This window comes from Pyrus communis, chromosome 15, assembly GCF_041283825.1.
Source record: "Pyrus communis isolate YQ-2024b chromosome 15, ASM4128382v1, whole genome shotgun sequence".
In the NCBI taxonomy this organism is placed as follows: Eukaryota; Viridiplantae; Streptophyta; class Magnoliopsida; order Rosales; family Rosaceae; genus Pyrus; species Pyrus communis.
Window position 1 is genome coordinate 24,044,770 of NC_142579.1, and position 26,107 is coordinate 24,070,876.

The 26,107-nt window shown below is 36.9% G+C and overlaps 1 protein-coding gene and 1 long non-coding RNA gene across 2 annotated transcripts; one reads left to right on the plus strand and one right to left on the minus strand.

Annotated features, from left to right (window-relative positions):
* Nucleotides 1-6,122: 6,122 nt before the first annotated feature.
* LOC148690741 (uncharacterized) lies at nt 6,123-6,709 on the minus strand. Its single transcript, XR_015957303.1, has 2 exons — nt 6,600-6,709; nt 6,123-6,474 (listed from the first exon to the last, which is right to left on the minus strand). It is a non-coding gene; the product is annotated as an uncharacterized LOC148690741 (long non-coding RNA).
* A 10,266-nt stretch (nt 6,710-16,975) lies between these two features.
* Nucleotides 16,976-19,114, plus strand: LOC137731195 (patatin-like protein 2). The gene is made up of 6 exons (XM_068470606.2): nt 16,976-17,178; nt 17,270-17,451; nt 17,732-17,924; nt 18,029-18,190; nt 18,334-18,621; nt 18,755-19,114. Exons 1-6 carry the CDS (start codon nt 17,065-17,067, stop codon nt 18,983-18,985), a joined length of 1,170 nt encoding a protein of 389 aa, XP_068326707.2. The 5' UTR covers nt 16,976-17,064; the 3' UTR covers nt 18,986-19,114.
* Nucleotides 19,115-26,107: the final 6,993 nt, after the last annotated feature.

The following is a 26,107-nucleotide window of genomic DNA, read 5'->3' on the forward strand; positions in this document are numbered from 1 at the left end:
TTCAAGCTTAGCTCAAGAACAACAACTTTGGCACCAACGTCTAGCACATCCTTCTGAAAAAGTTCTATCCACCTTGTTCCCAAATATGTGCAAAGTTACATGTCCTTGTGATGTTTGTCATTTTTCTAAGTTTACTAGATTACCATTTACTTCCTCTTTGTCTAGGGCTAGTAACCCTTTTGAAATTGTGCATTCCGATGTTTGGGGACCAACTATAGAGTCTTTTGATGGATACAAATATTTTGTAACTTTTGTGGATGATTTCACAAGGATTACTTGGTTGTATCTTTTGAAATTTAAAAGTGAAGTGATGGAAGTTTTTCAAGATTTTCATAGACTTGTGGCCACCCAATTTGCTTCAAAAATTCATATTTTACGATCAGATAACGGCACAGAATATATGTCTCATAACATGTCACACTACTTGAGCACGCATGGTATATTACACCAAACAAGCTGTGTTGGAACACCTCAACAAAATGGGGTGGCCGAGAGGAAGAATAGAGATCTACTTGAGAAGACTAGAGCTCTTATGTTTCACATGAATGTGCCTAAGAAGTTTTGGTCTCAAGGAGTCCTTACTGCGGCATATCTCATCAATAGATTGCCTAGTAAAGTGTTGAATTTTAAATCACCTTATGAGGTCTTGAAAAATAGAAAGATCAACTTTTCCCATTTGAGAGTCTTTGGGTGTACATGCTTTGTTCACATTCAAACTCAAAATCGTGACAAGCTAGACCCAAGGGCTGCCAAATGTGTCTTTCTAGGTTATTCATCTACCCAAAAAGGTTACAAGTGCTATAATTCAACAACTAGAAAAATGGTTGTTTCAAGGGATGTTAAATTTGAAGAACATGTTCCTTACTTCTCACAATCACTGGATTACTCTAGACAGGGGGAGCATTTGATGGACTTATTTCCTTTTCCATATCCAAACGGAGAAGATGCAACATGCACTCCTAGTGATCATGTGCCGGATGATGTTAACCTTCACTCGGTGGAACATCTTGAAGATGAAAACCCTTCCTCATCAGAGATTCACACTGCACCCTCCAGTGATCCTTCCAACCATGATGTTGTTCAAATACCTGTAGTTCAATCTCCTACAGTTCGTCGCAATCCTGCACGAGAGAGGAAACTTCCATCCAAGTTGCATGATTATGTGACCTACACTGCCAGGTATCCCGTGACTGATGTTATTGATTATAGCAAAGTTTCATCTTCTTTTGCTACATTCCTAAGTGCCATTAATGAAGCTCGAGAACCTCAAAGTTTTCAAGAAGCCAATCTTTACAGTGAGTGGAGAAATGCTATGGCAGAGGAGCTTCAAGCCCTCCATGAAAATAACACATGGACTATAGTGAAACTTCCAAAAGGAAAGAAGGCAGTGGGGAGTCGTTGGGTGTACAAAAATAAGTTTCATTCAGATGGCACAATCGAAAGGAATAAGGCTCGCTTGGTTGCTCGAGGTTTTACACAAAGCTATGGCGTCGATTATAAAGAGACATTTGCTCCGGTGGCAAAAATGAACACTGTTAGAGTATTGTTGTCGGTTGCAATTAACAATGCATGGCCTCTCTTTCAAATGGATGTTAAAAATGCTTTCCTGCATGGTGAACTTGAAGAAGAGGTTTACATGAAGCTACCCCCAGGTCATCCTCAATCAAACAATCCAGAAATGGTGTGCAAACTCCATAAATCCATTTATGGTCTCAAGCAAAGTCCACGTGCATGGTATGCCAAGCTCAGTCATGTTCTGGAAAGGGTTGGTTTTTGTCGAAGTATTGCGGATTCTTCGCTATTTGTTCGTTCCAGCTTAGTGGGTAAACTAGTTGTGCTCATTTATGTTGATGATCTAATTGTGACAGGTGATAATATGTCAGAGATTAATGCTCTTAAACAGTATCTCAACAACAAGTTTGCTATCAAGGATCTTGGCAATCTCAGATACTTTCTGGGCATCGAGATGGCACACTCTCACAAGGGTTTCTTCCTCAACCAACGCAAGTATGTCATGGATCTTCTTCACGAAGCAAAAATGACAGATTGCAAGCCTGCTCGTACCCCCTTGGATAGCAACTTGAAGCTAAAAACTCACGGTGATCCAGTTCCCAATTTAAGTTACTATCAAAGAATGGTTGGCAAACTCATTTATCTGACTATCACACGTCCTGATATATCATATGCTGTCAGCATTGTTAGCCAGTTTATGCACTCTCCAAGCATGGATCATTTGAAGATTGTTCATCGTGTGCTACGTTATCTTAAGGGTTCCATTGGTAGAGGAATTCTTATGCGCAACAATAGTCACACTCAGATCTCAGGCTATACCGATGCTGACTGGGCAGGCAATTCTCTCGATCGCAAGTCTACCACTGGGTTTTGTACGTTTGTGGGAGGCAACCTAGTTACCTGGAAAAGCAAGAAACAAAGTGTTGTTGCACGCTCTAGTGCAGAGGCAGAGTATCGTGCTATGGCGTCCACTGCTTGTGAACTTATTTGGCTCAAAAGCCTTCTATTGACTTTAGGTTTTCCTCATCAACAACCCATGTCCTTACACTGTGATAATCAGGCCGCGATGCACATTGCATCGAATCCTGTATATCATGAGCGAACTAAACATATTGAAGTTGATTGTCACTACGTCAGAAATCAAGTTCAGTCCAAGGTGATCGACACTCACTACACGTGCAGTCATGATCAACTTGCGGATATTTTCACAAAAGGATTACCCTCTGCTGATTTTCAACGTCTTTTGTTCAAGCTTGGATCAATTAATCCCCTTGATCCAGCTTGAGGGGGAGTATTGGAAGAAACTTTACTTTTCCATGTTTCCTTCCATGTTTTCTCCTTCCATGTTTCATGCTTTGCTTTTTACTTTTCCATGTTTCCTTCCATGTTTTATGCTTCCATGTTTCATGCTTTGTTTTTTCTTTCTTTATGTTTTGCTTTCCTTTCTTCCGCTCATATATATATGAGCTTTCCTTGTAAGTTACACATATATACAAATATAGACATTCAAAATTCAATACTAAGTTTGCAGGTTTCAGTTCTTGCGAAGAAGAAAGGAGGAAGAAGATGAGAAAATGAGTTTCTCTCTCATCCTTTCATTCTCACGTGACCACCCACCCTCAAACTTTCCCATTTAATTTATTTTTTAATTTCGTCCAATCACGATTGGACAGCTAGCATTAAGTTCACCTTTCCAAAAAGGAAAAATGGGCTGTGAATGCTCAGAATCAAGATACTATTTGATTGTTTAAATTTTTATATTTAAAGGAAAGAATAAAAAAGAATAAAAGATGGTCTCCTTTGTCTGTGAGTCTATTGCTGATGTGAGTGATGGGAACTAGGGGAGTGGTCACACCACACACATGGTTGTTGAAATGGGGAAGGATGCTTTTTTGACCGATTTTGGTGTTCCAAATTTCAAAGTGGGACACCAACTCAGATAAAATCATAAATAGAAGAGAGAGGATTTCGTTGGCGATGGATGTGCGTGGTTTGGTTAGGGATGCTTGGCATGGCTTCCTAGTAGTTTTATATGAACCATTCAACCCATTACGTGGGATTTTTACTTTTATTTTTAAAAACTTAGATATAGTCATTCAAAATGTCTTAAGTTATATGGCACATATGCTTAATGTGTTTCTAAATTTTAGACTTGTTAGATTTTCTTTTTGTATTTTATTATTCTTTTATTATCTTGTGTATGGATTTTATACAAGTATAATTTTTTATGTGTCAATATGCATTTATTTACAAGATATACAAGAAATTTACCTAAATCCGCCTAGGCCGCTTAGGCGCCCGCCTAGATCCCGCCTACCCGCCTAGGCGCTAGGCGCCAGCCCGCCGCCCGACTAGCGCCTAACGTTTTTTAGAACCTTGCTCTTAAGTAGAGTTTGATAAACATTTTAGTAATTATATTTAGTTTTCAGGCTTTGCTTGATAATGTTTATCTGGTTTTTAATAATACCAAAATATGAAAATTAAAAATCAAAATCAAATAAAGGCATTTGCCTTAACCATTTTATTTACATTCGTAAGGCAGAAGAACTCATGGTTAAACATTCATAAAATGACCAAATTATTCATTTAATTATAGGTTAAGAAATAAAAAATAAAAAAAGTTACGGACAAGATGGTAAAAATGTGCAAATGAGCTATAGAGAGAGAAACATGAGGGGAGTGTGTGACGGGAACATAGCCAGTACATCAAGGGTGCGTTTGTTGCACCGGACTGTCTCGGACTAGATTAGCTTCAGGGATTAAGCTGGACTGGCTTAGACTAGATTAAGCTGGACTAGTTTAGTGAAGCGTTTGGTGCAGTGTCGGACTAAGAAGTTAGATAATTATCTAACTCAAATATTATATTTATTTTATCTATATTTATTAATATTATATTATTAATTTATCATTTTATTCGTTTCTAGAATCATATATCCTTCTGTAAGGACCAAAATCTTTTTATTTATTTATTCCTAAAATTATCTCTCTAGCCTATTCCTCTTTTCCTCCGCCATTCTCCCTCTCATCTCTATCTTTTTATTCTGTTTCACCATTTTTCCAGAATATTCTTCCTCTCTCTGCATACTTCTCCCTATTTTTTTCCGGCAACTCTCTCCCTCCCCTCTCATTTTTTTTCCCTTCGTCCATTTTATCCCTAACCTCTCCCTCTTTTCCTTATGCAGAAGAATCGCGTGGAGGATTCATCGGAGCTCTCCACGCAGTGCTTGCTCTGATTTTCTCAAAAAATCTCAGGATTCTCTGGTGATTTTGCCTTTTTGTTTTGAATTTATGTGGGGATTCGCAGGTGCTTGAGCATTTGGTATGCTTTCGGTCCCGACTTGTGTCTGGGTTGCGCGCGAATGCGGAGATCGACGGCGAGCTTCTGGTGATGGTTGTCTGGTGGTGGTTTGGTGGTTGCAACCATGATGATTTTGCTAAGAAAGAGAGTGAATTGAACGAAGAAGAAAGGAAGGGAATCAATGGATTGTTTTTTAGTTTTGTTTGAGGTCTAGGTTTAGGCTTTTGGGTGGGATAATGAAGGCCCAAGGGAGTGGGCGAAGGTGCGAATCAGAAGGGAGAGGGCGAAGGAGAAGGGAGACGACGAGGGATCAGCAGCGGGGGAGAGAATAGGACTAGCAGTCCGCTTAAAATCGAGGGGTCTCCTTGAGAACGTTTAGTGAAACGTTCAGTCGGGGCGAGTCCCCTTTAGTCCCATTAAACCTAATCCTTGTCCAGACCAAACAAGGGACTACAGTCTAGTCTAGTCCAGTCCCCCTTAATCCGGTCAAACAAACGCCCCCCAAGTGTTATAATAAAATTGGTTGAAAGTTTAGAATTTTTTTTAATTAATTGTTTAGGCCACTTGGTTTAATTAAAAAGAGTTTTAACAAAACATTCTCGGTACTGTTTATATTTCACAAAAAATGATATTTTTACCTTTCCTGATACTATTCACTTACACATTTATTTGTCATTTTTTATTAAAACTAAAGTTTTTGAGAATTTTTAGTTAATTTTTCTTTAATTAAGGGAGTTAGTTTTCCTTGTCATTTTTTATTATTGTTTTCCACAACCTTTAACCAGGTTCTAGATTGGCGGCTACCAACCCTCGTTTAATTACATGCTTTTCCTGGTCATTTTTTATTAGCGTCTCCCACAGCCTTAACCAAAGTTCTTGACTGGCGGCCACCTAATTTGCGTCTTATTGATTGGCAGTGTCCTACTGTTTTCTTTTGTTTGGGGAACAATTTTTTATTTTTTTTATCTCAAATAATTGAGACCTTTAACATTATTGGTTTAATCTCTCATAAGAATAGGAATAGTTTATTAACACAAGGAAAAAGCTTGGTACTTGGGATTAAATTCTATAATTAAACTATGTTTTTTTTTTTATACAAACGATATTTTGGGAGAAAGATTTGAACACAAGTCTTAAATTTGTGAGTTATTCAATCTGTTTTTGGGCACCAAATGTGGCCTAAATGACCAAGTTTGTTCTAATTATGAGGCGGGCATCAACGAATTGGCAAAGACTAGAGGATGCATCCGTGTTTCAGGTTTCTTGGGTTCCATAAATTACTGTGCGTTGACGTGTAAATAAAAAATAGCAATTTCAGTAGGTAAAGTGATAACTTCAATAGTATAACTAAAACATCAAGAAGGCATCCCAAACACAAAACCTAAAAGGGCAATAAAATCAACACGTCTCAAGAATCAAAACTAAAGCGAACAAAGGAGTTTAGGTTAAAAATTGTGAACGTAATATTAAATACTACAGAAAGTCGATGGTTTGAATTGAGAACTAAATATCTAAAACGGTTATAAGAAAATGGTGAACGTTGAAAAGAAATAAACCAGTTAACTTGCTAATAGCAAGTAAATGTCTGGATTCTACGGTCAGCATTCCAGACCGTTTCGCCATGACGCACTACAATGATCTCCGCGTAATCCGAGTCAACACTGCTGCATTGAATCCACAAGATTGAAAAACAATTGAATTTAAAGCTTCATTTTTTTTTTAAATTTATTGACGAAGTATGCGATTGGAAGGAAACGGAGGATTGAGGTACAAGGAGAATGAGAGGGACCTGGAATCGGCCTCCGCCATGGATGAATCGGGAACTGACGACGCCGCCGTACCGACGCTGAGCTGTGAGCTCCGTGAGGCGCTAAGGGTTGAGTGAAAGTGAGAGGAGGGAGTGCGCATTGCAATAATTGTTAATTAAATAGAAGAAGAATCCGATTGTCTGTGAAAGGACATGGAAATTCCTGGAATCAATTCTTTGTGGCGGGCGTTCACTTTCCCACCAGATATGCTCCGCTGACGTTAGTTCAAAGAAAATTGTGACAGTTTGCTGACGTTAGTTCAATGAAAATTGTCAGTGGTTTTTGTCTCGGATTTGTGCATCGAAAAAGAGGATGGATTGCGGTTTATGTGATTTTTGCTCTCTAGATATTAGAGTTCTCTTAAATCTTAGATGAGTTCTTTTTTTTTTTTTTTTTTTTTTTTTAATAAACGATAGTATCTACATTAAGGCTTGGAGAGTAGGCTAAGTCTCATACTGGGTAACGTATTATGTGGTTCAACTCCGCCTTTAGCGAAAATCAAACATAACATATCTCACTTACAAGTGAAGATGAATACTAACAGACCATAATACTAAGTGGCACATTAGATGAGTTATTATTACTTCTGATTCTCTACAGTTTTTTGGAGCGATTTCAACTACATGGTTATTTATACTTTTCTTGTTACAAACAATCTTCTATATGGCCCGACATTAATCTATTGTTCATGTCTTGTTTTAGAATTATCGCTGAGCAATTGGATTGGTTCTAGTACTTCTCTTTGGATTGATAAGTGGTTGGTTATGCCTATTATGGAGGCTGTTGCTGCTACTGAGCTTGCTCCTTCTCTATTTCAGACAAAGTCTCAGACATTATGATATGGGAAAATCGGTTATTCCTTCTTCTTTTTTTCTTCTACTTTTCCAGAGTTAGATAAAGAGATTTTAGAGATGCCTCTTATAATTGATGAGGAAAAGGATTGTTAATCTAGGACGCACATTTGGAGATTTTTCGTTTTCTGATTGCTATGAAACTATACGTCGTCGGTTTCCTATTAAAAGTTAGTCTTCCATTATTTGGCGTCCTTTCATTCTAGTTTGCTACTTTATTTTAGTTTGGTTGATTCTTTTTAATAAGCTACCAAAAGAGGATCAACATCGAGTACGGGACATTCCACTATTTCCAATTTTTTAGTTGTGAATTTGCACAACATGCTTAGTGTTAGAACTAAATTCGCGCACTACCTTGAGGGGTGGGGATGCTCAAACTCGATTACCTATAACAAATAACCGTAAGCAACCTAAGGATCAGTAATGTACTGGTCAAAGACTCTTCGACGGTCAAGTTAGTAAGCAATATTTGAGACTCAAGCAGTTTGCAAGATAATAAGTGTACGATAATTGTGTTACCAGAGATGAACCCTAAAAAGGTGTATTTATACTAATTGAGATAGAGTTATTTTAGGATATATAATTTGTATTAAACCAGGAGAATCCCACAAGATATCTAGGAGTAAATATTGAATCCTCTTAGTGGTATGATTACTTGCGGTGCACACCAAATCCTTAGATTGTAGGAATCTTCTAGATTTTAGGAAACCTGGGTGATTCTATACCATATCAAATTTATGTATCTTGCTGAACAAGCATGGTCAATCTTATTAAAGTCAATAGACTTTGCCCCCTACTTCGAGCAAGATGACAATGGAATCGCTGGTCTGTCTATGCAGCTCCGTGATGGAAGCTGTTAAGTCCATGATCGAATTTCTAAGATATTCGTATTCTGATTTGTCTTACTACATCTCTAGAAAATCATGGTCCCACACTTAGTTATGCTTAATGTGTTTCTAAATTTTAGACTTGTTATATATTCTTTTTGTATTTTATTATTCTTTTATTATCTTATGTATGGATTTTATACAAGTATAATTTTTTTATGTGTCCATATGTATTTATTTACAAGATATACAAGAAATTTACCTAAATCCGCCTAGGCCGCTTAGGCGCCTTTCTAGATCCCACCTACCCGTCTAGGCGCTAGGCGCTAGCCCGCCGCCCGACTAGTTCCTAGCATTTTTTAAAACCTTGCTCTTAAGTAGAGTTTGATAAACATTTTAGTAATTATATTTAGTTTTCAAGCTTTGCTTGGTAATGTTTATCTGGTTTTTAATAATACCAAAATATGACAATTAAAAATCAAAATCAAATAAAGGCATTTGCCTTAACCATTTTATTTATATTCGCAAGGCAGAAGAACTCATGGTTAAACATTCATATAATGACCAAATTATTCATTTAATTATAGGTTAAGAAATAAAAAATAAAAAAAGTTACCGACAAGATGGTTAAAATGTGCAAATGAGCTATAGAGAGAGAAATGTGAGGGGAGTGTGTGACGGGAACATAGCCAGTACATCAAGTGTTATAATAAAATTGGTTGAAAGTTTAGAATTTTTTTTAATTAATTGTTTAGGCCACTTGGTTTAATTAAAAAGAGTTTTAACAAAATATTTTCGGTACTGTTTTGTCATATCCCCGCCCGGGACGAATCACTTCCCGGACTCGCTCCACCACCGTAGCACGATATTGTCCGCTCTAGGCCCCGGCCATGTCCTCACGGTTTTGTTTCTAGGAACTCACACGAGAACTTCCTAGTGGGTCACCCATCATGGGATTGCTCTAACCCCCTTCTCGCTTAACTTCGGAGTTCCTACGGAACCCGAAGCCAATGAGCTCCCAAAAGGCATCGTGCTAGGTAGGGATGGGAGTATACATTTAAGGATCACTCCCCTGGGCGATGTGGGATGTCACAATCCACCCTTCTTAGGAGCCCGACGTCCTCGTCGGCACACACGTGGCCAGGGTTAGGCTCTGATACCAATTTGTCACATCCCGGCCTCGGGCGGATCACTTCCCGGGCCCACTCCACCACCGTAGCACGATATTGTCCGCTTTAGGCTTACCATTCCCTCATAGTTTTGTTTTTGGGAACTTACGAGCAACTTCCCAATGGGTCACCCATCCTGGGATTGCTCTAGCCCCCTTCTCGCTTAACTTCGGAGTTCCTACGGAACCCGAAGCCAGTGAGCTCCCAAAAGACCTCGTGCTAAGTAGAGATGGGAATATACATATAAGGATCACTCCCCTAGGCTATGTGGGATGTTACAATCCACCCCCCCTTAGGGACTCGACGTCCTCGTCGGTACACACGCAGCCAGGGTTAGGCTCTGATACCAAATTGTCACATCCCCGCCCGGGGCGAATCACTTCCCGGGCTCGCTCCACCACCGTAGCACGATATTATCCGCTCTGGGCCCCTACCACGCCCTCACGGTTTTGTTTATGGGAACTCACACGAGAACTTCCCAATGGGTCACCCATCATGGGATTGCTCTAGCCCCCTTCTCGCTTAACTTCGGAGTTCCTACGGAACCCGAAGCCTGTGAGCTCCCAAAAGGTCTCGTGCTAGGTAGGGATGAGAATATACATTTAAGGATTACTCCCCTGGGCGATGTGGGATGTCACATGTTTACTTTTCACAAAAAATGATATTTTTACCTTTCCTGATACTATTCACTTACCCATTTATTTGTCATTTTTTTTTATTAAAACTAAAGTTTTTGAGAATTTTTAGTTAATATTTCTTTAATTAAGGGAGTTAGTTTTCCTTGTCATTTTTTATTATTGTTTTCCACGACCTTTAACCAAAGTTCTAGACTGGCGGCCACTAACCCTCGTTTAATTACATGCTTTTCCTGGTCATTATTTACTAGCGTCTCCCACAGCCTTAACCAAAGTTCTTGACTGGCGGCCACCTAATTTGCGTCTTACTGATTGGCAGTGTCCTACTGTTTTCTTTTGTTTGGAGAACAATTTTTTATTTTTTATTTTTTATCTCAAATAATTGAGACCTTTAACATTATTGGTTTAATCTCTCATAAGAATAGGAATAGTTTATTAACATAAGGAAAAAGTTTGGTACTTGGGATTAAATTCTATAGTTAAACTACTTTTTTTTTTTATACAAACGATATTTTGGAAGAAAGATTTGAACACAAGTTTTAAATTTGTGAGTTATTCAATCTGTTTTTGGGCACCAGATTTGGCCTAAATGACCAAGTTTGTTCTAATTATGAGGCGGGCATCAATGAATTGGCAAGGACTAGAGGATGTATCCGTGTTTCAGGATTCTTGGGTTCCATAAATTACTGTGCATTGACGTGTAAATAAAAAATAGCAATTTCAGTAGGTCAATAAAATCAACATGTCTCAAGAATCAAAACTAAAGCGAACAAAAACAACTAAATAACTAAGGAGTTTAGGTTAAAAATTGTGAACGTAATACTAAATACTACAGAAAGTCGATGGTTTGAATTGAGAACTAAATATCTAAAACTATGGTGAACGTTGAAAAGAAATAAACCAGTTAACTTGCTAATGGCAAGTAAATGTCTGGTTGGCTCTCTATCCTCTCTATCCTTTCTCTTTCTGCTTCTCTTTCGCCATTTTTCACAGTGCCTCTTCCTCTCTCCATCCGATTACCAACTTCGAAGGAAACAGAGAGATGCCGCAAGGGATAGAGAGATGGAGAAATACATGAAGAAATCAAGAATTTCAGGCCACGTGGCTGTGATGGAGGTGTCTATTTCGCCACCGTTAAGAAAAACAGTCGGCAAAAAACACTACATTTTTGTATCACATCCAGGTATTATATATTGATAAATTATTGGATGTAACAAATAATGTATACATGCGACAACAATTAACAAACGTCTATTTTTTCTTTAAAAAAGATAAATAAGGGACCGATCAAAACAGCTTACCTCCTACAATTTTTTTCTCAGCCTGACAATTTAATTGAAAAAAAAGAAAAAAAAGAAAAAAAAAGCCCTAGCATCTAGGGCTATGTAGTATTAAAGTTGGACTTCCCATAATTGATGCATCAATAGTAACATATTGTGCTCAAGTTGAGCCTTGTTAGAGCATCCCCTAGGAGCTTTACTCTATGTAAGGCTATTACATTTCATGCTTTTGTGAGAAGTTTCATTCCCAATGAACTGAAAAATAAGGCTAGATCTACTTCTTGGGCTAGCAACTTCATTTATTTGATAGCAAAAACAGTGGGTCCCACAACAAAGTAGCAAATGAGCAAAATTTTATTACTCACTCTCTACTTGAGAACTTGAGAATACACTTATACTCTCATTTTATTCTTTTTTTTAATTCTTTTTTCTTTACATATTTTTCTTGCAATTTGGCTAATTAATCATTGTTTTAAATTCCATAAGAATTAAAATTTCAAATTGATTTAACGTTTATGGGCATTGATGGGTGAAATTTTCAAATAAGTATTTCAAAATTGCATGATACTAATTTACCAATTGGTGCTAGGTAAATTGTTGTGTTGTACGAGAAAATCAAATTATTTCAGAGGGCGAAGTGAGGGTTTATATCTTTCAATGGATGAGATTGAGATAAGAGAATCAAATCCAACGAACAGTTCATAAGTAATGAAATCTAACTTTGTAAGAATTTGAATTTTTTTAGGTTGAAAGTCATAAAAAAAAAAAAAAATTAAGATAACACGTCCAAAAATCAATTTAAAAAAAGTTAACGAAAAAATTTATCGCATAATCAAATTACTGTATAAATAAATATCTATAGCCCTATATAAAGGTCGAAGGAAATAGCTAGCCCCTCAATGAGAGAGATTCTTTTATAAAACCTCAAAGATTCCTTGAAGCTCTAAAATGGGCTATATCCACCACTTTTCCAATCCCATATAGAGCCTCTTACTGCCTCCAACATATTTAAATTTTAACTGGAACAATGCCTCCAACAAAATCCGAAAGGGGTCCTCTCCGGATCCCTTCCTTCTAATCCACCAAGTTCGGGGATTTGGGCCATTGAAATTTGATTCAATGACTACAAATAGGGGCCCACTTTAAAAGTTATAATAACTTTAGCCGTTTGATCAAATTTCAATGACTCGAATTCTTGAACTTTGTGGATTAGGAGGAAGAGATATGGAGATGATCCCTATCCAACAAAATCAACGCACAAATTATGAATCAATAACATAAAACAAGCGTTGACCTGCAAAAGAAGCTTTCTAGATGCCGATGTGAATGCGAACTAATTCAATGATAACAACAATTCATCTCAATTAATACCAAAGAAGCTTATAGTCGGTCGTTATAGACAATTTTTTTTAGTGTTCTTTAGATATAAACTCATGCAACACTTATTTTTTTTTTGACAAAAATCCATTCCGTTTTGAACATAATCCAAATTTGAAATAAACTGCCATGTAAACAAATAAATACCTATTATTTTCAAAATATTTACAATTGTGCCACAACACTCTAATTATGTTGATGAATTTAATTATCCAACATAATTATGGCAAATAAGTGATTTATTATTACAACAGTATCTATTTTATACTTGTCTTACCATCATCTGTTCCATTTCTTATATTTGTTTGACAATCATTGTAGGTAAATTATTTTGCATGTATACATTAAACACATTTTGTTATTATTATATATGTGTTGAATAAATTACTTATATTTTTAAGTGGCCTAATCGGATAAACAGTCCTTGTGGTGATAAGGTAATTGGAAGATAGCTCTCGTGGTAAAAAAATTAGGATTTAAACCTTCGTGGTAAAGTCCGTTAGAAAATTTGGTCCAAAAGTTATTTTTCTGTTAATTGTTCGTTAAATACAAGTATAAAAATGTACTTTTACGTGTACACCTTCTTCATCATCTCTCTGTATTTCATCTATTCATATCTCACCAAGATACAGAAGCTGGTTAGAATTCTTCAGCTTCAATTAATGTAGTACTGACAGAAACCAATCAATTTCTCACTATTTCCATTTCACCTCACAATGATACTCTCTGATAGGGTATTTCCATCATCATGAATGCGTAAAAAAATGTAACTTCACCGAGACTATTGAACTTCAAACGGGGCTGAAAAATTGTGATCCTCCAGAAAATGGGAAACAAAAACTAAACAAAATTTCATGTCAATTTCCTTCCTAATCCACAACAGTAATCTAAACTAGCTTCTGAAACTAATTGTACTTCATCAAAAATCCTACCGGCAAAAAGAACAAAACCATCAAAAGGTTTTCTTTTTTTACCCCGCAATAACTCATTTGAAGACAAAAACGTTTCAGTGGTTATGTTAGGTTGCCGCACATCCCTCGTCTGTGTGTTTTATTTGAATTTCTTTCAAAAGGTGTAGTACTTATTTTTGGTAAACAGTAAGTAGTTCCATTCTTCTTTTCCGCCATTCCAGTTATCTGCAAAATTTCTTTTGTTTCTTAGAATGTCAAGATTTTCACTTTCGTTACAACTTACATGTCAATTTTACCATTGGAATGGGATGATGAATTTCTGCGATTTTGCTTTCGTTGAATACTTATTCCAAGCTAGTGGGTTGTTTTTATATATTTAATTGCAGGCTGAAAAGATTGGGTTGGACTATATGAATATTGAAGGGCTGAAGAAGGGGCGAAGAAATACCATGCCTTTTTGGTTTCAGAAGCCGTTATTAAGCAGATTCTCCATCTTTGTAAGATATAAATAGATGAAACGCAGAGGGAGGAAGAAGAAGACGTACACGTTAAAATACATTTTTATCCCTGTATTTAACAGACAAGTAATGGAAAAATTAATTTTGGACTAAATTTGCTAATGGACTCCACCACAAGGATTTAAATCCTAATTTTTTTACCACGATGACTATCTTCCGATTACTTTATCACCACGAGGACTGTTTATTCGATTAGGCATTTTTAAGTAGAATATAGGTAATTAATTAACTTTGAATCAATTGGCTGAAAACATCATTTTATTTTGCAGGTAAATAATTTTGCATGTATTATTACATATATTAGGCACATTTATTATTATTATGTGTTGTTTGCAATCAATCAACATTCATTTATTCTATAGGTAAATTACAAAAGTATCTACTTTATACTTGTCTTACAATCATCTATTCCATTTCTTATATTTCTTTGACAATCATTGCAAGTAAATTATTTTGCATGTATACATTAGGCACATTTTGTTATATATTATTATGTGTTGTTTGCAATCAATCAACATTTTTATTTATTCTGTAGGTAATTTATTTTGCATGTATTATTACATATGTTAGGCACATTTTGATATTATATATATATGTGTGTGTGTGTGTGTGGGTGTGTGTATGCAAATAACTTAACTTTTGAATCGAACATTATTTATTTATTTATTTTGTAGGTAAATTATTTTGCATGTATTGTTTTACCTAGAACTTATATTGTTATTTTATATATGTAAAATATCGGTAATTTTGAATAAAACAACATTTGTATATTTGTGAAAAATACTAATTTACCTGTTACAATTATTTGAAAAGGATAAAAAAAAATGCTTATTTTTACGTAAACGTGAAAACAACCATATAAGGAATCAAAACTCTAATATCATGTAATTTTTGTTATTAATATGCATTGAAATCATGACACTAAAATGTTTCTTTTCCAAATCTGCATAAACATTTTAAAAAGTTTAATTGAATGAAATAATATAAAATAAATGTAGATAACAAGTAATAGACCCAAAGTTCATGATATTAGGGGTAATTTAGACATCCAAAAATACTAATTTTGCCAAGTCATACTTAATTATGGATATTGCTTAGTTGGAGCCTAATCATTGGGTTTTTATTAGAAAATTTTACAATTGTGGGTTTTAGTTAATGAAAATTGAATTCCAAGGGGTATTGTCACATCCCGGCCCGGGGCAGATCACTTCCCGGGCCCGACTCCACTACCGTAGCACGATATTGTCCGCTTTGGGCTTACCATTCCCTCACGGTTTTGTTTTTGGGAACTCATGAGCAACTTCCCAGTGGGTCACCCATCATGGGATTGCTCTAGCCCTTTTCTCGCTTAACTTCGGAGTTCCTACGGAACCCGAAGCCAGTGAGCTCCCAAAAGGCCTCGTGCTAGGTAGGGATGAGAATATACATTTAAGGATCACTTCCCTGGGCGATGTGGGATGTCACAATCCACCCCCCCTTAGGGGCCCGACGTCCTCGTCGGCACATTTCCGGCCAGGGATTGGCTCTGATACCAAATTGTCACATCCCGGCCCGGGGCGGATCACTTCCCGGGCCCGACTCCACTACCGTAGCACGATATTGTCCGCTTTGGGCTTACCATTCCCTCACAGTTTTGTTTTTGGGAACTCACGAGCAACTTCCCAGTGGGTCACCCATCATGGGATTGCTCTAGCCCCTTTCTCGCTTCGGAGTTCCTACGGAACCCGAAGCCAGTGAGCTTCCAAAAGGCCTCGTGCTAGGTAGGGATGAGAATATACATTTAAGGATCACTCCCCTGGGCGATGTGGGATGTCACAGGTATACTCATGCTTTCAAAAAAATTTATTATGACGAAAATATGGATGATAAATCACGTGTTTTTATCACCTCGTATGTTGGTCACACTGAAAAATCTCTTATCGTTATACCATTATAATTAGTAAGAGAACAAAAATCTGGCTTTATATGTCATATGTGGTGGATAATTAGGCACCAACTTCCCCAGAAGAAGAGACTGCTGCTTTAAACGTCTTGCTGCAACGAATGGTATCAAACTTTTCAAGACTAATGTTTTCTCACCAGAATCAAGAACTTTCAAAAATGATTTACCAAAAATAATCTAAACATTAGTCTTTATGGAAAATAATAATTACTAATATATTTTTCCTCCTAAACGTTTTTTTTTTATTTTATCCATTATTTCATTGAAGTATTTGAATTTAATAGTTAAAAATTCAAAATTATTTAGTACTACAGTCTAGTGATATTCTTTTTCACTTGTAAGTGAGAGGTCTTACGTTCGATTTTCATCAAAGATGAATTTGAATAACATTATTGCTAGTTCATTGTGAGGCTAAGTCCATCCCTTCCTTTTTAGTGCAGATAATGTTTGTTCCAATAAAAGTTAGAAATTAAAAAAAAATTGTATAAAAAATATAGCGTGCGGTTATCATTTCAGCGAGTCTGGTGTTTTGGACGATAATATAACTGCAACATGACAAATGAAGACAGGACCTTGGAACTTTATGATGTGACAAATGCATCAAGTAAATAAGTATTAAGATCTTTATCCTCATGCAAATTAATGAATACTTATACGTACGGTAATAGAACACTTTGACCAAACCCGTTCAACTATTGGAGGTGTGAGAGTAGCCGCCTAAGAGTACCTACACAGACAGAGTCAGTAATATGGGCCGCCATGGCTGCTACCATTAAGAATAATGTGTGGGTTCTTGCTATAAATAGCATACTTCATCTCCGTATGCTTCACAACAAGCTTCCTTCACAATCACAACTGGCTCACATCAAGTGCCTTACTGATTTTTTTCGAAAAAATTTCAATTTCGACAAGGTCTCGTTAATTCGAGTTATAACAATGACGACTGGTTTGACAAAGAGAAGGACGGTGACAGTACTAAGCATTGATGGAGGTGGCATTAGAGGCATAATTCCCAGCACCCTCCTCGCCTTTCTTGAATCCAAGCTTCAGGTACTTTAACCATTTCAGTTTTCAATTTTTATTTTTTAATTACGTGCTTAATTAATTTGTTGAATGTTAATAATTTGTGCATGTGGTATAGGAATTGGATGGGCCTGATGCAAGAGTCGCAGATTACTTCGACATAATTGCCGGAACAAGCACCGGTGGTCTTGTCACCACCATGCTTGCAGCTCCCAACAAAGACAACAGACCCATGTTCGAAGCAAAGGATATCAACAACTTCTATTTCGATCACACCCCTAAGATTTTCCCTCAGAATAGGTCAGTCATTTTTATTTATAACAACTTAAGAAAAAGTTGTTTCGTATCAGGATATCAACTTACAGTATTACTATGTACAAGTGTGGTAATGTCATAAAACATGATCAAATACCCACAATGCACTAAGTACTGTAAGTTGGTACCCGTATCCAACAGATCAATCAGGTCACTCAAATCAGCCTACTAGACATTATATATATATATATATATATATATATATATATATATATATATAGATAGGTTAACTGGTCCTAATGTTAATTTGTTTGAAATTTTGCAGTCGTAATAACTTCTTGACATCACTAACAAGTATGGTTGGTGCTGTCATGGGACCAAAATATGATGGAAAGTACCTGCGAACATTGACGAACGAGCTGCTTGGCGATCTCACTCTTAAACAAACCCTAACCACTGTGCTTATTCCAACTTTTGATATTAAGCACCTTCAGCCTGTGATCTTCTCAACCATCGATGTAAGACAAACAACAATATACAAGCTCTAATTTTTACTCAAATTTTTGGGATTGTTGTAGCTACTTTGTACGTATTCTTATATAGTTTTAAATCTATGGCACAGGCAAAAAAAATTCCACTGAAAAATGCTAAGCTTTCGGATATCTGCGTTAGCACCTCTGCTGCTCCCACTTATCTCCCCGCTCATTACTTCGAGGTCAAAGATAACGAGGGAAGAACCCGAACTTTTGATCTTGTCGATGGTGGGGTAGCTGCAAACAATCCTGTAAGTACTCAATTTGACAATATACTCTCAATAGATATGCATTTTAATCATAAGTTAGGAAAATAACACGTTAGACTATCAAACAAGAATTAGAAACTAATTAATGCACTAAGGAAATTAATTGAATCTACGATCATGTGCAGACGATGACGGCCATAAGCCACATAAACAGAGAGATATTGAAGCATAAATCAGAGCCGATTGATGCGACAAGGTTGCTAGTGCTATCATTGGGCACAGGCGCAGCCAAGCATGAAGAGAAGTATAATGCAGCCACGGCCTCCAACTGGGGTTTGATCAATTGGTTCTTTGACAATGGGAGCACACCTTTGGTAGATATTTTCGGCGATGCAAGTTCCGATATGGTTGACCTTCATGTCTCCACCCTCTTCCAATCCGTCCACGCCAAGGACAACTACCTCCGTATTCAGGTACATTTTATAAGTGGTCTACCTTCGTCAAACATGTACATGTGGTCGGTAAATATTGTATAAATGCATCATTTTAATTTTATGGTTGCAAGCATGATCATGCTAATTGTTTCCTAATGTGGAAAAATAATAGGATGACACGTTGATCGGCGAGGAGGCATCATTGGACATTGCAACGGAGAAAAATTTGAAAAGGCTTGTTGAGATCGGGAATGCGTTGTTGAAGAAGCCGGTTTCACGTGTGAATTTGGATACCGGAAAGTATGAGGTATCCAAGGAAGAAGGTACCTATGAAGAAGCACTGATTGATTTTGCCAACAGGCTCTCAGAGGGAAAGAAGCTTATAGACAAAACAATTAACTGAAAGTGCAATAGAAAATTTTAATTAAATTTTTTTTTAAAATAGTATGTGATTACGTTAATCAATTCCATTGTGAATCTTGATTAAAAAAAATTAAAGAATATTGAATAAGATAAGAGTTTTGGGATCAGATCTGTTGATGGTTATGAATGGGATGATCTGTCTAACTTGTCTTTGTTTGGAACATCCAACCCATGCAAAATAGAAAGGGCATGTATATTTATCAATTCCATTGTGAATTTATAAGTATTTTAATCATCCAACCCATGCGACATTTTAATCTTATGGTTGCAAGCATGATTTTGCTAATTGTTTCCAACCCATTCAATGGACTTTGTGTGAGGACCACAATCTCACCTTCTCCTATATATCATCATGGTGCCAACTACCACTAGGCACTACATGTATGGGCTGTGGACAAATACGTTTCTGAATATTTTCTTATATATGAAATGGCTAACAAATCTTCTTAATTGCCTGATGAGTGATGCTGGTCATTACACATAGAATTTGAAAATATACAATACTCGATCGGTAGATGTTGAAGATTATATTTTTTTTTCTTCTATTTTTGGACAAGGGGAAGATGCTTCAGTTGCAACATTTAGAGTAGAGAGCTAGATTGCAATATAGGGAGTTGCTCAATGCCTTTGTAAGGTTCTTTAATTCCGCGTTATCTGATTCATACTTTTAACACGTTTCTACATATAAGTGATATGAGATCATGTGCGCATGTGAGCTGTTGGGCTCGATTTGATTTGATATGATACCATGCAAATTGGAATCAGCATATAACCTAAACCAATTATCAATAAGAAAGTAGTCCGACTCCTAATATACTCTTTGCAAAGTTTCTTAATTTGTCGATATGGAATTCGCACTCGTATCATGACCAACTAGTGCATGCCATAGTTCATCGAGGTGGTTTTAGCCATGTGATTAACCATCCTCATAATGGTCTAAGATAATTCCTAGTTATGTGACTATGATTTTTGTTCCAATATTAGGTTAAGGCTACACTAAGTTAAGGGGTTGTGGGAAAACAAACTCAAATGTAAAGAAACTAATTTAAAATATCCGAATAAAACTAAAATATATTCAAACCCAAAACTAAATACCGCAAGTGACCACCTATGAACCCAAAATCAATTTCAAACTCTTTTCAAAACACAAAACCTAGTTCTACATATGGACGACAAGCTTACTCAGGCAATTTTGCTTGACGATTTTTAGATTAAAAGAGCGAGAGACTAAACCCTTACGAAAAAGCTATACAAATAGAAGAAAAGTCAATAAACATACATTTTGCTAAAATTCAATAAACATGGTTTAAAATATTTTAAAATTTACACACTATGGTTCATTTTACGGTTGTAAGCATGATGATGCTAATAATATCCTAATGGTGCAAAAATGATAGGATTACTGGTTTACCGGTGATGAAGCATCAGTGGATATAACAATGGAGAAGAATTTTATGAGACTTATAGAGATCGGGAATGCATTGTCATTGTCGAAGATAAAACATCTTTCATCAAATGGTATTAATATAAAACATACATTAAATTTAAACCCTCTACTATATATTTAGAAATAAATTTATAAATATTAGAAGATTTGGAGTCATGCTAAAAAAACTTAAACCTCATATCATACGTAGCTTCAACCAGCTTGCACGGAAAAGAATAAATAAAGACTTAAGAAAGGGGCATCAACTTGCAATGTCCATTCACGAATATATAATGCATATCCACACGGCCTGCCAATGCTGCATTAGGAATAGTTTTTCTCTCCGTGTGAGAGTCCTTCTCTCTTCCTGAAAGTCTTCTTACCATCTGTGTGAGTGAACTCCTCACCATATAAAATCGTTTCTGACAGCCCTCCTTTGGCGAGGGTCGGAGGAAAGCTTTTCTTTTTGCTCTTTGTTTCTCAGTTTTTTGGTTAACTTTCCCCCCAGTTCCTCCAGATTCACCCAAATTGTCTCTCTGCGACGTCTGTCTTCCCAAATACTTTCACTTTAATCTTCAGTTAGATTTCAACGCAAATTTTTGCGATCATTTGATAGGGTGCATATAGCTCCGGTGGACACATAGGCTCGAGTGTTTAATACACCACCTCCTTCTCCTTTGTTTGCCTTCGTTGGCATTGCCATTTGGGGTATTCCCACGTACTTCTTCCGATTTCTGGCTGAGATCAGGGCAATCGGAGAAATCGGGGCAATCAAGACAGCTTTCGTGGTTGGGTTCTGCATGGCTGCTTGATTGGATTTGGCGTTGGCTGGAATATTTGTTTTGGGTTCATTGGAATTTTTTTTACAGCGATGGATGCTGGGGTCAAGAAACTTCTTTTGTTTTGTCCATAGTGCTGGCCTCTTTTTTTTAGCTTTGTTGGGTTAGTTGGAAGGTCCAGTTGTGTGTATAGTACTATTTTGTATGTGGGTCTCTATTTGTAATCTAGTGCTTGAAATAAAATTGTCTCCTTTTTTCGGAAAGGTTTTACCCAAAAAAAATACTCAAGAGTAAATTTTTCATGTCCCAATGACGTCATCTGATATTATCATCAATCCATTCATGCCATAAGACTATTTCCAACCAAAAATGGCTAAATATAGTTATGTCCAAAATTATAGCCTTGCAAAAAAATTATTTTTAAATGAAGGCTTTTTAGCTAAAATGGTCCATGAGATTTGCATAACATATCACTTTGGTCCATGAGATTAAAAATCAATAGAAATGGTCCCTGAGATTGTTCACCATCTATTATTTTGGTCATTCTATTAAAAACTTCATTAAGTGTCCTAGAGCTCTTGGCCGGAAGTTTAGGCAACTCAATCGTTTCTTAACCAAATTCGATCCATAATATATCAAAACGAAAATAGGAAAGTGTAGAACAAGATTGTACCTATTTAGAAGCCCAATGGTTGCCGAAGATAGCCAGAAAATAGCCTGAAAGGTGACTGGTCTGCGGGAAAACTGGAGAACTCGCCGAAAACTCGATAAACTTTAAACGTTCATAACTTCTTCAATACTCAACGAAATCGAGTGATTCAAAAATGAAAATCATACTTCTTAATGAGACAAAGAGAATGGTACCTTTTTATGGCTAATTTTCCATGGTTTGGCCAGAAAACGGCTCGAAAGTGTCTAACTTGAGACCAAGACAGCCACTTTCGAGCCGTTTTTGGCCAAACATGGCGATTTAGCCATCAAAAGGTATCGTTCTCTTTGTCTCGTTGAGAAGTATGATTTTCATTTTTGAATCACCCGATTTCGTTGAGTATTGAAGAAGTTATGAATGTTTAAAGTTTACCCAGTTTCTGGCAAGTTTTTCAGTATTCCTGCGGACCAGTCACCTTTCAGGCTATTTTCCGGCTATCTCCGGCAACCATTGGCCTTCCAAATAGGTATAATCTTGTTCTACACTTTCCCATATTCATTTTGATATATTATGGGTCGAATTTGATTAAGAAACGATTGAGTTACAAAGTTTTGAAACCTAGTCCCCTCAATAATTTGTTAGTTTTAAGTTTATACTTTGAATTTATTGGTTAATTTAATTAAACTAACTTTGGATGTTTTCAAATCTAACCGTTCAATTTGAATCAATTATTGCAACTGAGGAGCTGACCCAAAAAAAAAAGGGCTAAGAAGGGGTCTACATTTGGCCAACCTGATGCCCATTTTGCCAAATGTAACCTAGAATTTAGGAGGATTTTAAAAGACTTTAAAAGTAATAGGTTTGATGGTTTTGAAAACTCTCACAAATTTCATATGGATTTTTAGATAGATTTTTAAGGATTTCTGTTGATTTGGTTTATGATTTTGATGGATTTTTAAGACAATGGAGATGGTAACCCAACAGACAGCCGAGAGTAACCATTGCTCTTCACCACTTCTACACTCCAACCACCACCGCCACCCATGGGAAATTCACCATTACCCATCAAGTCTCTGTTCGGCTTTTCGATAAAAAAATTGCAAAATAAATATTACAAATAGTGAAATCAACCCCATCATTCCATGAAATTAGAAAAAAAAAACTCAGAAAAATCCCCAAAAATCAGTGGAAAAAATGATAAAGAACAAGAATTCGTCGCGCGGGAAAAAATATGAGATGTGAAAACCCAGCAACACTATATATGAGAAATGATGCGACCCCATCATCTTTATTTAGAAATAATGCAACCCATCAACAAAAATTGAAGGAAAAATGCAAAGACGAAAGGAAGAAGATGAAGAAAACAAAGTGGCTAGCAGGCAATGAGACGAAGAGAGAGTCAGAGGTCGCTGGATGTGAAATCCTAGAGGGTAAGGTAGGATTCTATTTGGTCTTAATTATGGAGGCAGATTGTCTGCCCTCCACCCTTTCCATATCTTCCTATTTTGTGCGGTCACGGTTAAGCCACGTCAACATTTTATATTGATTTTTTTATAAAGATAATAAGACAAAAAGTAATAGGATTATAAAATATTGACGTGGCTTAACCGTGACCGCATAAATAGGAGGACATGGGAAGGGCACCATAACAGGAGGGCAGACAATCTGCCCTCCCTTAATTATACATACTTCTTGCTCTCAAATTCTACAAAACCCACAACTTAATGAAATCCTATAAAATCTTTAATTTTTTAATACACTTGAATTTGGATGGACTCTAAAAATGTCTATTAAAATCTCAATTGACTATACTAGGATTTTAAAGTTTTTAAAAATACTTAGTTGACTACATTAGTGTGACAGCCTGTCCCGAACTTTTCGTACCGTAGGGGTGAAATGACGGTTTTGCCCCTAGTATGTTTGTTTCGTTGTGTGGTCATTTATGGGTTTTGCTTGGCTGATTTTGGACCCCACTCATTTCCCCTCTCTCTCTGCCCTGTCCCGAGTCTCTCTCTCTCCCTCTCTCTCCCATTCCTATTTTCTTGTACGGACGACACCCAAAACCCTTGAAACCTTCACAGATCGAGGAAACAATTTATATATTCGTGCTCGTGAGGTCCTTAGGAGTTCAACCATACTCATTTCAGGTAAGGATACCTTCGTTTTCACGTTGAACTTGGGATCCCCCGATTTGGTCACTGTTCATGCACACGTTAATTCTTGTGTTTTTGGGAATTTCAATCTTGTAGGAAGCTTGGTGAGGTCCTTAGGAGGCTCGGGGTGGTTCGTTTGAAGGTTTTAGACGTCGGGATCATGAGTTGCAGGTTTGGCCGGAGTTGGTGGTGTTTTCCCGGCGAGATTCCGTTGGTTTTGGTGCTTGAAAGTGGTATGGATTTGTTCCTCTTGTTGTAAGCTTCATTTTGGTACCAATTTTGTGAAATTTGGTTGAAGTTCGTGAGGTTGAGTAGATCACGTTAGTGTATTCATACACCCCATTTGAGCATTGTATGAGAAGTTATTTCGTTTGCTTGGTTATGTGCTTTAAAAATTAACGTATTTATAGTTGTTTCGCATATAGGTAAGACCTATCCCGAGGACGAGCGCGGTCACTCGAGGTAAGGGGGTTATGACCCTTCTACATACCAGTGAGTGGGCTTTTGGTTTTCTGTATATACCTATATACTTATGTTTTTCCCAGAAAGTAAAATGAAACATTTATACGTTTATACGCCATGCATTATGTTTGCCCATTGAATTATGCATTATTAGTTGTAAATATATATGTGTGTTGGTGCTGCAGACGCACAGGTAAGTGTCAGGTAAGTTATGGTTTATGTTTATGTTTAGTAGTGATTTGAGATGCATAGAGAGCTCATAACCTACACCCCCGGTGTTAGTGTTCCCGCCCAGAGTTGGGCACAGTCCTTCACGTGATGTTCACCTCCCACACCACACACTCATCTTGGATCCAAGTTAGGTGCACAGTCCTGTTGTACAGACCACTTTAGGTGGTTCCGACTCGTAGGTGACCCACGATTATTCGCCCAGTCTTCACGTGATCGTAGCACTTGAGCATACTTATTATACACCTAGTCCTGTCGTACAGACCACTTTAGGTGGTTTCGACTCGTGTGCAGGTGTAGTTAGTGAGTTGGAGATTTGGGCTCTAGATTCAACCGTACAGGTCACGTTAGGTGACTCCGGCTGACAGATTACATGGCATTGTTTGGCATTACCTGAGTACTTGCATTTTATTTCGAGGCATTTGGCATGGCATATTTCTGAGCATGATTTATATATATGTATATTATATTTTCTGGGAAGTATACAGGTTTTACGGCGAGGGGTTAGAACTTTGTTATGAAATGGTTTTTGAAAAGCTTTGTTTTTGCCCACTCACGCTTTTTGTTTTGCGCCCCTCCAGGTTCTAGTTTGGCTAGCGTTTTTGGTGGCTCCCCAGAGGATTTTCTCGGCTCATCTGACAGATCATCACCGGTGTAAGACCACCTTTGGGTGTGTTTATTTAGTGTTGTTTCTCCCGGACTGCACTAGGTTTTTCGTGCTCTGAACTTTGTTTCTCACACTTACGCTTGCACATGTATGTTATTACTTGTGTATAGCTGGTTTTTATTTAATCGTACTTTTATTATTATTTATTAGCTTCCGCACTGTGCACATGGTTACGTCATTTCCACGTGACGGCCATCATGCCCTGATCTCGGTCGGGGTGTGTCAATTAGGATTTGTATAAGTTCTAAAAATCCTTTAAATTCCTTTAATTGACTACACTAAGATTTATTTTTTTTTTTTTAATTCTCTCAAATCCGAGTTTGACTACCCTTAAATTACAAATTGTGGACTTGCCAAATTAAAGAAGTGTTAGGCCATCTCCAACTGAGGGCTGGCCAAGGGGCTCGTTTTAGTCCTCTGACCCTCCAAGATATTAATATTTTAATTAACAGTACAGGTCTATGTTTGCCTCCGTCTCTAACCGAGGGCCAAAGAGCCAGAAGGCTCGTTTTAGCCCTGTCACAAAAAACCGTTTCCAACTGAGGGCCATAGGGCCAAACATAATTTATTATTTTAAATTTAAAAATTACAACTTAAATTTAAAAACTACAACTTATATTTGAAAACTACAACTAAAATTTAAAAACGACAAATTAAATTTAAAAATTACAAATTAAATTCGAAAACAACATTAACTTAAATTTAAAAATTACAACTTAAATTTAATATCCATAATCA